The following is a 15,348-nucleotide window of genomic DNA, read 5'->3' as shown; positions in this document are numbered from 1 at the left end:
CACAGCCTCCACCATCTCCGCGGTTCACATTCCGGGCGTAGAAAACTGGGAAGCAGACTTCCTCAGTCGCCAGGGCATGGACGCGGGGGAATGGTCTCTCCACCTGGACGTGTTTCAAGAGATCTGTTGCCGCTGGGGAACGCCGGACGTCGATCTCATGGCGTCTCGGCACAACAACAAGGTCCCGGCATTCATGGCACGGTCTCAGGACCACAGAGCTCTGGCGGCGGACGCCTTAGTTCAGGATTGGTTGCAGTTTCAACTGCCTTATGTATTCCCTCCTCTGGCAATGCTGCCCAGAGTGTTGCGCAAGATGAGGTCCGACTGCCGCCGCGCCATCCTTGTCGCTCCAGATTGGCCGAGGCGGTCGTGGTACCCGGATCTGTGGCATCTCACGGTGGGGCAACCGTGGGCGCTCCCAGACCGACCAGACTTGCTATCTCAAGGGCCTTTTTTCCATCTGAATTCTGCGGCCCTCAACCTGACTGTGTGGCCATTGAGTCCTGGCTCTTAGCGTCCTCAGGGTTGTCTCAAGATGTCATTGCCACTATGAGACAGGCCAGGAAGCCAACGTCAGCCAAGATCTATCACAGAACTTGGAGGATCTTCTTAGCCTGGTGCTCTGAGAGGGGGTTTATCCCCTGGCCGTTTGCCTTACCCAGGTTTCTTTCCTTCCTTCAATCGGGATTGGACAAGGGTTTGTCTCTCGGCTCTCTCAAAGGTCAAGTCTCGGCGCTTTCCGTGTTTTTTCAAAAGCGTCTAGCCAGGCTTCCGCAGGTCCGCACGTTCCTGCAGGGAGCTTGCCACATAGTCCCACCTTACAAGCGTCCGCTGGAACCCTGGGATCTCAACATGGTTCTACGGGCTCTTCAAAAACCACCTTTTGAGCCGCTGCGGGATGTCTCTCTATCACGTCTTTCGCAGAAGGTGGCATTTCTAGTGGCGGTTACTTCACTCCGTAGAGTGTCAGAGCTTGCAGCGCTGTCATGCAAAGGCCCTTTCCTGGTATTTCACCAGGATAAGGTGGTTCTGCGTCCGGTCCCGGACTTTCTCCCTAAGGTGGTGTCCACTTTTCAACTCAATCAGGATATCTCCTTACCTTCATTTTGCCCTCATCCAGTTCACCAATGTGAAAAGGATTTGCATTTGTTAGATCTAGTGAGAGCACTCCGGATCTACGTGTCTCGCACGGCGCCCCTGCGCCGCTCTGATGCGCTCTTTGTCCTTGTCGCTGGCCAGCGTAAGGGGTCGCAGGCTTCCAAGTCTACCTTGGCTCGGTGGATCAAGGAACCGATTTTTGAAGCCTATCGTTCTTCTGGGCTTCCGATTCCTTCAGGGCTGAAAGCCCATTCTACCAGAGCCGTGGGATGCGTCCTGGGCATTGCGGCACCAGGCTACGGCTCAGCAGGTGTGTCAGGCGGCTACCTGGTCGAGTCTGCACACTTTCACGAAACACTATCAGGTGCATGCCTATGCTTCGGCAGATGCCAGCATAGGTAGGCGAGTCCTTCAGGCGGCAGTTGCCCACCTGTAAGAGGGGGCCGTTTTACGGCTCTTTTTATCGAGGTATTCTTTTACCCACCCAGGGACTGCTTTTGGACGTCCCAATTGTCTGGGTCTCCCAATGGAGCGACAAAGAAGAAGGGAATTTTGTTTACTTACCGTAAATTCCTTTTCTTCTAGCTCCTATTGGGAGACCCAGCACCCGCCCCTGTTCCCTTCGGGCTGTTTGTTCTTTTGTGTACACATGTTGTTCATGTTGAATTGTTCTTTTGGTTCATGGTTTCAGTTCTCCGAACATCCTTCGGATTGAATTTACCTTAGACCAATTTATAAGTTTTCCTCCTTCCTGCTTTGGCACCAAAACTGATGGGCCCGTGATGCACGGGAGGGTGTATAGGCAGAGGGGAGGGGTTACACTTTTTAAAGTGTAATACTTTGTGTGGCCTCCGGAGGCAGAAACTATACACCCAATTGTCTGGGTCTCCAATTGTCTGGGTCTCCCAATAGGAGCTAGAAGAAAAGGAATTTACGGTAAGTAAACAAAATTCCCTTCTACTCTGCAGCATTTTTGCACAGAACTTTGTGTCTATATATTCAAAACACCAGTATAATCTTAGACGTAAGACCATCACGGTGCCTGGTTTTCTATTCACAGATATTTTCCACCATGTAAATGGTTCTCTGTCCTGTGGGACACAGTGACATCACATTGTCCCTTTTGCGTTTTTTTTTTTTTTTTTAATATATAATTGTGGGTGCAAAGTATACGGGAAATAATTGAGAAGTCTATATACACAATATTGTCTGATCAGTGGTGTATTGGGGCACTTGACATGCTCTACGTACGGTTTCTTGTTTTCTTAAGTTTTTCCTGTTGTTGACTTTGTGATGAAAATGGTAGAAAATGACCGTTTGTTACAAAAATGAGAAACATCACTGAAAAGTCAATTAAAAAGAAATGTTGGCTTTTTTGGGTTAAAAATGAGAAAAATAGTGTGAAGTAGGGCATAACAATAAGCCTGTGCCAATACTGCAGCCCAGGTTGCAGGGCCAAGGATCGCTAGATGTCTCTGATACACCGCAGTATATTACAAGTGATTGGGGGTCGCATTGTGATCTGGAGATCACAAGTAAATCCAAATGATCCTGTTTTGTGGCTTGGTTGTTGCGGACCCTCTCCCATACAGTGATCTTTCGCCTTGTGATCTGTATAGTGGTCAATGTCGTCGTGTAGCCACAGAAGCCTCAGTGTTCTGGTCGAAGGAGATTTTCTTTTGTTTTAAAGCAAGGACAGTCTGCACAATTTTTTATTTTTTTTTCTCATTTGCTTCCTAAATGCAAAATTAAATGGCTTTGATATTAATGGCTGATATCGGAATGGGACGGATCAGACTCCCGGTACCAGTCAGCTGTTAGCAGGTCTTGTGGTGGGCCAGAGCGCCACATACTGAGTAGTGGTCATTCTCGGGTACTACAGCAGATCTACCCATTCACTTTATTTTTTATTGGCTTTTTGCAGATCGTAAACATGTCTCGGAAAATGAGCAGAAAAGCAAATATCTCCAGCTCTTTAGAGTCAGAAGACATCAGCCTGGAAACAACAGTGCCCACAGATGATATTTCCTCATCCGAGGAGCACAATGGTTCCACAAAAATCACTCGACAGCTGATTGAAAGGAAGGAGCTTCTTCACAATCTTCAGCTGCAGAAGATAGAACTTTCCCAGAAGAACCTGATGATTGACAACCTGAAAGGAGAATACCTGACCAAGGTACGTGCTAGATGACCTCTTGACCGGTGGTCTGTGACTTTATCATGAATAGTTTAGTGTGGAGCAGCCAACATTGGTGCCATTTATACCGGCCCAAACCTGAAGGACTAAATCTGATAACTGTACAGGTTAATATGGCCATCCTTGTGTCATAGATGGGGATTCTGGTCAAGTAAGGACTTTCTGTGCAGATATCGGTGATAACTTCCATGTGGTTATCTCATTTAGGCCCTGTGCCCACGGGAACTTGCTTCTGCGGATTTTGCCGTGGAAAACCTGCGGATTTATCTGGATTTTCCAGATAAACCCGCAGGTTTCAGCATGTACAGACCCTCCCCATGTTATCCTATGGGACATGGGGAGTGCTGTGTCCACGTTGCGGAATGTGCGGTTGCGGAACATACTGCGGATATCCCGCAGCCGCACATAACTGCATGTCAATTATTCCTGCGGCATTACCTGCGGAAATCCCCTGCCTTGGTCCCATACTTACCTGCCTTGATAGCAGACACCCGGTCATTTTCCCTCGGTGCACAGGAGCAGGAAGGAGAAGGTGGCCGGGGCCTGCACGAGCTCCGGTCATGTGACAGCCAGAGCTAGTTCAGGCCCGCCCACCTTCTCCTTCACAATGTAGACCCAGCCGGAGACTGAGAGAAGTGCTGCGTGATGGAGGTATGAACGCCCCGATCACTCAGCACTTGTTCTGCATTGAGGATGCAGTGCCGAAGCCATGGAACTGTATCCTCAATGCAGAATGCCCGCAGCATATCCGCAGGACATTACACAAATAAACCGCAGCATGGAAACAGACAAAGTTGTGCTGCGGTTTTCTGGGAGATCCTGCAGAATGTCCTGCGGATATAACCGCAGGACACTTTCCCCCGTGGGCACATAGCCTTAAGGCCCAGTCACACACAACGTCTTACCAGCGATCCCGAAAACGATGCAACCTGATAGGGATTGCTGGTAAGTCGCTGGGAGGTCGCTGGTGAGATGTCACACAGTCAGACCTTACCAACGATGCAGGAACGATACAGGTCGCAGTACCGACCTGTATAGTGATCTCAGCAGTCACTGTGACCCTGTCACACAGTGTCAAACACAGCGATGTGTCCTGCCCAGCAGGACATCGCCTTTGAAGAAAATGGCCTGGACCATTCGGCAACGACTAGAGATCTCTCAGCAGGGGCCTGATCTCTGGTAGATGTCACACATAACGAGATCGCTAACGGGATCGCTACTGCGTCACAGAAACCGTGACTCAGCAGCGATCTCGCTAGCGATCTCGTTATGTGTGACAGTACCTTTTATTGTTATGTGTGTCAGGAACAATAATTGCTGTAAACAATCCCTGTAATTGGCCAGAACAACACAAACCCATCAGGTAAGACTCATTTCACTGTCATAGAAGTAAAAATTAGCATTTCAAGGGGCTGTTCAGTTTCAGTGCTCCATAGTGACAGTTGGGTATTTGAGGGAGTTCCTGCTCTTGGCTCCCCCTAAAAATAGATGAAGATAACCCAGGACACATGGACATGTGCCACCTATGTAAGACTAGGCTCACCCATATGCATTGCTCCATAGTGAGCATTAAGTGGTGGGTTTCTGTCAGAATCCCCCCCCCAAAAAAACTGCATTCCTTTGGGAGCCTTGACAGACATTAACTGCAATGAAGCTGGCGGGTCATTGTGGACACTGCACGCCCTCCAACCTGGCAGTATTCGTGGTTAACCTCGCTTTTATGCATGTCTGAAAAAGACGACAAATACTGCCAGGTCAGAGGCCAGACAGCGTCCATAGTGAATCATCAACTCTATCAAGGTCCCCATCAGCGGATATATTTTAGGATTCCAACAAAAACGTCATTAGCGAGAGGTGATCATGCTAGTAAGTGTGGTACGTGACTGCAGAGACCGGTGATCGGTGGCAGTAGTGAGATGCTGGTTGTGCATGTTACCGCGGATAGCCTGAAATAAAAAGCGGGGTCAGCCCCAGAACATTTATGTTGGATCATCGAGGATATTGAAGAGGTGAGTAGTTGTGTTTTTTTGGTTTTTTTTTTGTTTTTTGTTTTAAAAGGGTGTAATTACTGCTGTTCTCAGAGAACCTCTTTAAATACAGTAGCTAATGAATGGGGCAGCAGGCAGTACAGGTGCTATTATTGACCTGCACTATGCAGACATTTATTGATAGCAGAGGTCAGACATGGGTTTTCATGGTCTGGATGTCTGATGACACATACGGGAGTTGGTTTTATTATAGACTGCGTTTTCTTTTTCTGGCCTTTAACACTTTTGTTGTTTGCTTTTTTTTGTTTCCTAGATTGAGGAGCTTGAAGAGAAATTGAATGACACCATTCATCAGAAGCAACTACTGGCTTTAAGACTTGAAACACAAACCAAAATCCAGCAGGAAGATGCCAGGTAAGATCACATTTAAAGATGTTGTCCACTTCTCAGGCAAGCTTTTCTCAATTACAATATTCCTCCATGTAGAATAATTACATGATCTCTAGTGCGGGCAACACTCCAGCAGTGTCGGCGCAGGGTCTCCCTGAACCAGCGGTGCATTATATCACGTGAGCCCTGTATGGAGACATGGGGGTCAGTGGGTGCTCCGCTGGCCTGTCTGTCTTCAAAGAGGCTGCGCGGACCAGGGCTCATCCCACTGGGTGCAATCCTTCCTCGTGGGCAGAACACTACTCCAACAAAACGGGGTGGGGGAACCACATATTGATAAGACTTTGTTGATTCACCAACAGGCATTAAAATATTGTACATTCCTAGCAAAAACACAAGATGGTACAAGCGACAGAGTCTCGCCCTTTTGCTGGCCCGGCAGGTATTAGAATCTTTGTGACTTCGGGGCTTCCAGGGCCAACTATCCCAGGCCAGCAGCACCCTGCATTTGGCTGTCACCCACTGAGAAGAGATAGCAGCAAGCTTAGGTAGCTGACCGTGACAGCAAGACATGTAGCCAGGCAAGTGAGTAGTCCCTACCTGGGTTCTCCAAACGAATTTGTGGGCTCAGCATTGAGCAATGAAATGTTCTTTCAGCTGTTGGGGGCGGAGCTTGAGGAGGCAGTTGAAAGAAAATTTGGTTGTATGCGGTTGAGCTGCTGTCATGCTGGAGAAAAAAAAGAGACCTCCATTGAGATATGTGGGGGGTGTAATTCGCACCCTATTCAGAGCGCCCCGCTTCTGCAGCAAAAGAGTACTGGAAAAGTAAGCAACAAGCTATACCCATATCCTAAGACAAGGAAAAGACTGCAACACTGCGCAGTATATTGCGCTGATCCTCCTCCCCTTATACCCCGCACTGTTCGTCCAATTGATAGTGACATCCATAGTCATAAGGCCAGCATAGGAAAAACACTTCAACTTGTTCACTGTGTAAGAGAACTCTTTATTGTTATCCATTGCCTATTTGAAATGGATAAAGCAACTTTGTTTCCAAAGAGCTTAATTCAAATTTGTACAAACAGCTTACATAGGATAGAGTGGGGAAGGGAGGGGAGAAAGGAAGAAAGCTTGAAGATCGCCTTTATTCGAGATGGTAATGGTGGGAGGGAGAGGAAGGAGTGAAGAAGGTTAGATGTGGGAATGGAAGGAGGAGAGGGAAATCAGATTAATCTCTACAATCTCAATAAGTATATTATTTCAATCTTCAATAAGAGCATAAATGAATTGATTGAGTCAAAACATTCGTCTAAGATTGCATAACAGTTCTTTTTTAAGGGATAATAGAAGGGTAAAAGGCTACTAATTAGACAAAAACAATTAACAACTACATAAACTGTAGTAAAAACTACAGATAACTTGAGGTGAGATGCGCAGTTAACCAATACATTTTTAATATAGTGAGATCTTGTTTGTTATAAATGTTTAAGCTTTTTCCTTCACAAGGAGATGTATATTGTATATTAACCCCTTTACGACCGCCGATACGCCTTTTAACGGCGGTAAATAAGGGTACTTTTTCCGATCCGCCGCTTTTTAACGGCGGTCGGAAAAAAGGGTCTAGCGCCCCCCAGAGTCAGAAAATTTCCGGGGTCTCAGCTGCCGGGGGTAGCTGAGACCCTGGAGATCATGATTCGGGCCGGTTTTTCCGGTCCCCGCTCACCTGATGACCGGTATACACCGTATACCGATCATCAAGTTATAGTAAATGACCGCGCCGGTAAAAAATGATTTATCTCCCATCTGGCATGATCAAACATGCCAGATGGGAGATAAATCTTTTTCCCGGTTCCCTCCGGTCCCCCGGTGTCCCCAAAGTGCCCCCCCCGACCCCCAACCCCCTCCCGAAAATCCAAGATGGCCGCGCGCACCGGCGATCACAGCAGCGCGCCGGCCGCATTTACAGTGTTCCTATGGTTTCTGTCGTATGTGCCATAACACATACGACAGAAACCTGCTCCCTAGGCCCCGCCGGGTCCCCCCCTACCCCCCCCTGGTGTCCCCCGGTGTCCCCCGGTGTCATACATACCTGTCGGAGCCCTGATCCCCCGCGGCCCCCTCCTCCGGCTCCTTCTCTGCAGACTCCGGTCACATGAGCAGAGCGCAGCTGTCAGCTTCCTGTGTTCAGGACGCTGGCTGCTGCTCGCACTCTGCAGCTGTGACCCAGGGAGGGTGGGTGCAGATTCTTTGCACCCACTCTCCTAAAATGGAGGGTCTGCCCTCCTAGAAAATGGGGGATACGTTCCCTGAACGTGTCCCCCATATTCTAGAAGGTCCAGAGGCGACGTGGGACATCCAAATGGATTATTGTGGATTTTTTTTTTTTCTTTTCAATAAATTGGTCAATCAGGGAATGTTTGGGGGAGTGTTTTTTCAAATAAATTTTTTTTTGTTGTCAATTTTTTTTTTATTACTGTCAATTAGTTATGTCGGGTATCTGATAGACGCCGTGACATAACTAATTGCTGGGCTTGATGCCAGGTGACATTACACACCTGGTATCAACCCCATTCATTACCCCGTTAGCCAACGCACCAGGGCGCGGGATGAGCTGGGGCGAAGCGCCAGAATTGGCGCATCTAATGGATGCGCCACTTCTGGGGCGGCTGCGGCCTGCTATTTTTAGGCTGGGAAGAGTCCAATAACCGTGGCTCTTCCCATCCTGAGAATACCAGACCCCAGCTGTCAGCTTCACCTTGGCTGGTGATCTAATTTGGGGGGACCCCACGTTTGTTTTTTTTTTTTTAATTATTTATTTATAAATAATTAAAAAAAAAAAACAGCTTGGGGAGCCCTCCAAATTGATCACCAGACAAGATGAAGCTGTCAGCTGTGGTTTGCAGGCTACAGCTGTCTGCTTTACCCTAGCTGGCTATCAAAAATAGGGGGGACTCCACGTCATTTATTTTAATTCTTTTTTTTTTTTTTTGGGCTAAATACAAGGCTAGGCATCCTTTAGTGTCACATGAAAGGCAGGTAAGGGGAGCTTCCTCGTTCCTGCGGCGTCACACATAGCGATGTGTGCTGCCGCAGGAGCGACGAACTACATCGTTACTGCTGCAGTAACGATAATCGAGAATGGACCCCCGTGTCACCGATGAGCGATTTTGCACGTTTTTGCAACGATGCAAAATCGCTCATCGGTGTCACACGCAGCAACATCGCTAATGCGGCCGGATGTGCGTCACCAATTCCGTGACCCTAACGACTCCGCATTAGCGATGTCGCAGCGTGTAAAGCCCCCTTAACAGTGAGAAATTTTTTGATACAGCAACAGTTTTGTGAAGTACCTGTGGATTCAAAATGTTTACTATACTCCTGAATAAAATTCTTGAGGGGTCCAGTTTCCAAAATGAGGTCACTTGTGGGGGGTTTCTGATGTATAGGTGCCCAAGGGGCCCTGCTAATGTGACATGGTGCGCGCAATTTACTTCAACTTTTCCAAAATTCAAATGGTGCTCCTTCCATTCCAAGCCCTCCCATTTATCCAAACAAAGGTTTTTGGCCACATGTGTGGTATCCCTGCGCTCACAAGAAATTAGATAACAACCTGTGGGGTACACGTTTTGTTGTTGCCTCTTGAAAAAGTGAAAAATGTGTCGCTAAATCAACATTTTTGTGAAAAAAATGAAAATTTCAATATGGCAACCTAAGCTTATCAAATTCTGTGAAGTATTCGTGGATTCAAAATGCTCAATATACACCTAGATTAAAGCCTTGAGGGGTCTTATTTCCAGAATGGGGTCACTTGTGGGGGACCTCCACTGCTTAGGCACCTCAGGGGTTCTCCTAATGCAACATGGCGTCCGCTATTGATTCCAGCCAATTTTGCAGTCAAATTGCACTCCTTCTCTTCTGAGCCCTGTAGTGTGCCCAAACTGTTGATTTCCACCACATACAAGATATCAACAAACTCAGGAGAAATTGCGCAATAAATTTCATGGTGATTTTTTTCCTGTTACCCTTGTGAAAAAAAAAGCTACCTGGTTGAAGTAACAATTTTGTGGTAAAATTTTATTTTTTTATTTTCATGGCTCAACGTTATAAACTTCTGTAAAGCACCTGGGGGTTCAGGGTACTCACCAAACATCAAGATAAATTCCTTGAGGGGCCTAGTTTCCAATATGGGGTCACTTGTGGTGTTTTTTTGCTGTTTACGTACCTTAGGGGTCCTCCAAATGCGACATGGTGCCCGCAATCTTTTTCAGCCAAATTTCCTTTCCAAAATTCAAATATTGCTCCTTCCGTTCCAAGCCCTCCCATTTCTCCAAACAAAGGTTTCAGACCACAAGTGAGGTATCACCGCGCTCATAAAAAAGTGGGTAACAAACATTGGGGTCACATTTTTGGAATTACCTCTTGAAAAAGTGAAAAAATTGATGCTAAAGCAACATTTTTGAGAAAAAAATGAAAATTTTCAATGTGACAACGTAACGTTATCAAAATCTGTGAAGTACCTGTGGATCCAAAATGCTCACTATACCCCTAGATAGAAGCCTTAAGGGGTCTAGTTTCCAAAATGGTGTCACTTGTAAGGGGTTTCTGCTGTTTAGGTACCTTGGCGGACATGTAAATGCAACATGGTGCCCGCAATCTATTTCAGCCAAATTTGCTTTCCAAAATTCAAATATTGCTCCTTCTGTTCCGAGCCCTCCCATTTGTCCAAACAAAGGTTTCTGACCACATGTGGGGTATCGGCGCGTTCATAAGAAAGTGGGTAACAAGTTTTGGGGTTCATTTTGTTGTGTTATTTCTTCTAAAAGTGAACAAATTTGGGGTAGAGCAACATTTTAGGTAAAATTTTATTTTTTGCTTTTTTTCATTCCACTTTGCTTTAGTTCCTGTGAAGCACCTGAAGGGTTAATAAACTTCTTGGATGTGGTTTTGAGTACTTTGAGGCGTGCTGTTTTGAGAATGGTGTCACTTTTAGGTATTTTCTGTCACTTAGGCCTCTCAAAGTCACTTCAAATGTGATGTGGTCCCTAAAAAAATGGTTTTGTGAATTTTGTTGAAAAAATGGGAAATTGCTGATGAACTTTGACCCCTTCTAACTTCCTAACCCCAAAACATTTTGTTTCAGAAATTGCGCTAATGTAAAGTAGACATGTGGGAAATGTTATTTATTAACTGTTTTGTGTGACATAACTCTCTGGGTTAAGGGCATAAAAATTAAAAGTTTGAAAATTGCAAAATTTTCAAAATTTTCATCAAATTTCCGATTTTTTCACAAATAAAAGCAAAAAATATCGTTCTAAATTTATAACTATCATGAAGTACAATATGTCACGAAAAAACAATGTCAGAATCACCGGGATCCGTTGAAGCGTTCCAGAGTTATGACCTCATAAAGTGACACTGGTCAGAATTGCAAAAAATGGCCTGGTCATTAAGTACAAAACTGGCTTCGTCCTAAAGGGGTTAAGGAGATTCAGGTGTATGGAGTTCTGGGCTGAAAATAGTTGTCCAGGGGTTCCATCGTCCAGAGTATCTTCCCATATTATTCTCTCTAACAGCTAAGCAACTTTGTTTGACTAAACAATTGGTTACAAAGAAGGGTTCATACTCAAATAAAGGCTATGTGCACACGCTTCGTTTTTTTTGACTCTGCGTTTTTGGCCGCTAAAAAAACGCACCCGCGGCAAAAAAACGCATGAGTTTTTACCGCGATTTGGTGCGTTTTTGGCTGCATTTTGCTGCGTTTTTGATCTCTGCGTTTTTTCCAATGCATTGCATGGGGGGAAAACGCAGGAAAGAATTGACATGGCCATTTTTTTTTAAGCTCAAAAACGCATCTTAAAAAAAAAAGTTGTGTGCGTACAGCAAAAATGAAAACTCATAGACTTTGCTGGGGAAGCAATGTCATGCAGTTTTGAGGCCAAAAACGCGCAAAGACGCCGCGAAAAACGCACTGTGTGAACTTACCCTAACTTGGCCACAGGTGGTGAATCAGGATAAAGGTATTCGGACTTAGTTTGTCGATTCCGATGAACAACTTTGGGTTCTTCGGTATCTTTCTGGATACAATAAATGTCATTCCCTGGTTATGGAATTCTTGGATGATGTAAGGCTGTTTCTTCTATTGTGTATCTAGTTTTCCTGTACGATGATTGTTCCCTGTTCGTGACGCCATTTTTTTTCGCACCGCCTTGTGAGAAGCCGGCCCTACTACCTCAGAGGATGTTCAGGGCACGGTTTCTCTGATGGCTCCAGCAAATCTCTAGGTTAGGTGGAAATTTGAAAAGGAAAATAAGAGATAGGAGACTATGAGTTGTGGTGATATCTGCAAGGTATAAGGCCACTGAAGGAAGACCTAGACCGAGGATTCTGTGAAAACATGAATGAGGAACTTTACTAAAATCTTGTAACCAATTCTTTAGTCAAACAAGCAAAGTTGCTTTACCCATTTCCAATAGACAGTCATTTCATAGCAATAAAGAGTTCTCTTACACAGTGAACAAGTTGAAGAGTTTTTCCTATCCCGGCCTTGAGAGGATGGATGTCACTATCAAATTGGATTAATGGTGCGAAGTATAAGGGGAGGAGGATCAGCGCAATATACTGCGCAGTGCTGCAGTCCTTCTCCTTCTCTTAGAATATGTGTATAGCTTGTTGCTTACTTTTCCAGTACACTGTTGCTGCAGAAGCGGGGCGCTCTGAATAGGGTGGTAATAACACTCCCCGCATATCTCAATGGAGGTCTCCTTTTTTCTCCTGCATCACAGCAACTTAACCGCACACAACAGTTTTTTTTTCAACTGCCTCCTCAAGCTCCGCCCCCAACAGCCACTTCCTTGCTTTCAAATCAATTGCAATACAAATTGCAATACCAAGCCAAGGCAGTAGAGGGCAGCGCAACGCTAAATAATTTATCTCCTCCCAAAGCTGGGAATAGGTGTCCCAAATGTAATTACATAGATAATACAGAACACACATTAGTAGTAGCATTTCTGGTCACTACAAATGCCTGTTCTATTCCTGATCAAATGAACTAGACTTATAGTTGAGATGAATCTGTGCTGCACCTTATGCACATAAGTAGTGAAGCTCCTCCCTTACAGATAAGGGTAAAAACACTGGGAAGGAGGGAACACCTGCATCATCTCAGAACTGCTAGAGACTCTAAAGTGAAGTAAAAAATGTTCTGCAAGATTATGAACTCAAAAACAGTTTCTTGCTATTGTAACTGACATACCATATTTTTCGGATTATAAGACGCACTTTTCTCCCATAAATTTGGTAGGAAAATGAGGGGTGTGTCTTAAAATCCGAATATAGCTGACCGGTGGGGCTGTCTTTGCGGCTCTGTGTGCGGTTGGCTGCGTGCGTGCGGGCGGCCGGGTGCCTGTGGCTGCGTGCGTGCGGCCGGATGCCTGTGGCTGCGTGCATGCGGGCGACCGGGTGTCTGTGGCTACGTGCGTGCGGGCGACCGGGTGCCTGTGGCTGTGTGCCGGTTGCCTCTCTGTCCCGGCGGCCAGCTGCTTCTCTGTGCGGGTGGTCGGCCTGCTGGCTGCCACTCTGTGCGTGCGGGCGGCTTTGCGGACTGCAGTGGCTGTGGGGTGGGTGTTTCAATGTGTCCGCGGTCCCGGTTTAAAATGATGGCGCCAGGAGTCGGTGAGTGCGCAGATGGAGCTCTTGGGTCAGAGCTCCATCTGCGCATGAACCGCTTCGGGCACCATCACTTGAACCGGGACTTCGGACAGACTGGGACACTCACTGCACCGGCCTGCTCCACCACTGACCCGTCTCCGCCGCTGCCACCACTGACCCGTCTCCGCCGCCGCCACAGACCCACCACCGCTGCCAGCAGAACCTCTGCCTCCTGTAACCCCCCCCCATTCACCACCACTGCTGCCCCCCTCTGGTAAGACAACACCAGAGTATAAGACGGACCCCATTTTTTTTTTAACTTTACATTTGGGGTGCATCTTATAATCCAGTGCGTCTTATAAAACGGAAAATACGGTAAGTACAATTTAACTGCTGAATGAGAATAATGAAGGTAAATAGCAGCTAGAAGAACATTTTTCAAATTCAGCATGTTTGAGATGGAGCCACAGTCCTGTTCCTGTAACTCAGGAATAATCAGATATTACTACAGAAAAATGATACTTTAGAATTAGATGATCTTGTTGAAGCAGCTTCACATCTCTTTCCTATTCATCATATGCGCTGTGTTGTGCACGCACTGCAGCCGGCAATAAGAGAGAGCCTTCAAGAGGAACCTGCTGGAACTGTGATTGAAGGTTAGGAAATTAGTTATTGCTGCCAGAGCCCATAAAATTGATTCCATCTTAGGCTAGGTTCACGTTTCCGTTGTTTTGTATCAGTCACATGTGTTGCTTGACGCTTGTGACTGATGCGTTGTACAACGGATGACAAGAATTGGAATTAGAAAGCTGATTCCGTTGTACAACGTGAGAGAGAACGATCAGCTGATCGCTCTCATTAGCCGGCCGCCGGGTGATCAGCTGATCGCTCTCAAAAGCCGGCGGCCGGGAGATCAGCTGAACTCCTGGCCGCCGGCTTTTGAGAGCGATCAGCTGATCGTTTGGCCGCCGAGAGAGAGCATGCGCAGCGAAACCATAAGGATTCCGCTGCTCAAAAACCGTTACACTCTGCGTTCCTGCTGCCCGACGGGCAGTCGTTCCACGACTAATCAGTCGGGCGGAGGATGCAACGCAAGGGCAGCAGTCACAATCCGCCGCTCATATAAGTCTATGGGAAACAACGGAATCCGCCAAATGTATTGCGTTGTTTATCAGAGCGGCGGATTGTGACTGATGCAAAACAGTGGAAATGTGAACCTAGCCTTAAAGAGATGTGCTGAAAAAGGGGCAATTGTCGATCAAGCCACTCGGTGGGGCAGCACTTATTTAACCCCTTAACGACTGTGGGCAGTAATATTACGTCCTAGCTGTCATAGTGTTACTGCTGTCGGCAGCTTGCAGCGATCGGCGCACATCTCAGCTGATGTTCACAGCTAAGATGTGTGCCTACTAGGCATGAGTAGAATCGTTATCTGCTCATGCTGTTTAACCCCTTAAATGGCGCTGTCAATATGTGACAGCACCACTATAACGGCATCGGCGGTAAACATTTACTTACCACCCGATACTGGAAGTCACGTGACATGATCACGTGACTTCCGGTGGTTGTCATGGTAGCACAGGGTCATGTGATGACTCTTGACGCTCACATGAATTACTTTCGGTTTCACTCGCTCCGGAGCTGAGTGAGGCAGAAAATTAGCATATCTGCTGTTTACAGCTGTATAGCTGTTCTCAGCAGATATGCCAGAGCGATCGGATTGTTGATCCATATAGCCCCCTAGAGGGACTAGTAAAATAAAAAAAAACCCTAAAAGTTCAAATCACACCCCCCTTTCTTTGTCGCTCCATTGGGAGACCCAGACAATTGGGTGTATAGGCTATGCCTCCGGAGGCCGCACAAAGTATTACACTAAAAGTGTAAAGCCCCTCCCCTTCTGCCTATACACCCCCCGTGCTCCCACGGGCTCCCCAGTTTTTTGCTTTGTGCGAAGGAGGCAGACATGCACGCATAGCTCCACAGATTAGTCAGCAGCAGCTGCTGACTATGTCGGATGGAAGAAAAGAG

The 15,348-nt window shown here is 46.6% G+C and overlaps 1 protein-coding gene across 2 annotated transcripts in view; it reads left to right on the top strand.

The window, feature by feature from the left end:
* The window catches only part of PIBF1 (progesterone immunomodulatory binding factor 1), a 344,403-nt gene that overhangs the window by 9,116 nt on the left and 319,939 nt on the right, over positions 1–15,348 (top strand). For both annotated transcript variants that reach the window (XM_075336819.1, XM_075336818.1), the window contains exons 2-3: positions 3,023–3,274; positions 5,597–5,697. In XM_075336819.1, the coding sequence (XP_075192934.1) occupies positions 3,023–3,274; positions 5,597–5,697 (353 nt within the window). The remainder of the gene's footprint in view (positions 1–3,022; positions 3,275–5,596; positions 5,698–15,348) is intronic.

This window comes from Anomaloglossus baeobatrachus, chromosome 2, assembly GCF_048569485.1.
Source record: "Anomaloglossus baeobatrachus isolate aAnoBae1 chromosome 2, aAnoBae1.hap1, whole genome shotgun sequence".
In the NCBI taxonomy this organism is placed as follows: domain Eukaryota; kingdom Metazoa; phylum Chordata; class Amphibia; order Anura; family Aromobatidae; genus Anomaloglossus; species Anomaloglossus baeobatrachus.
Note: the sequence above shows the minus strand (reverse complement) of the source record. Positions and strands in the feature narration are given on the sequence as shown.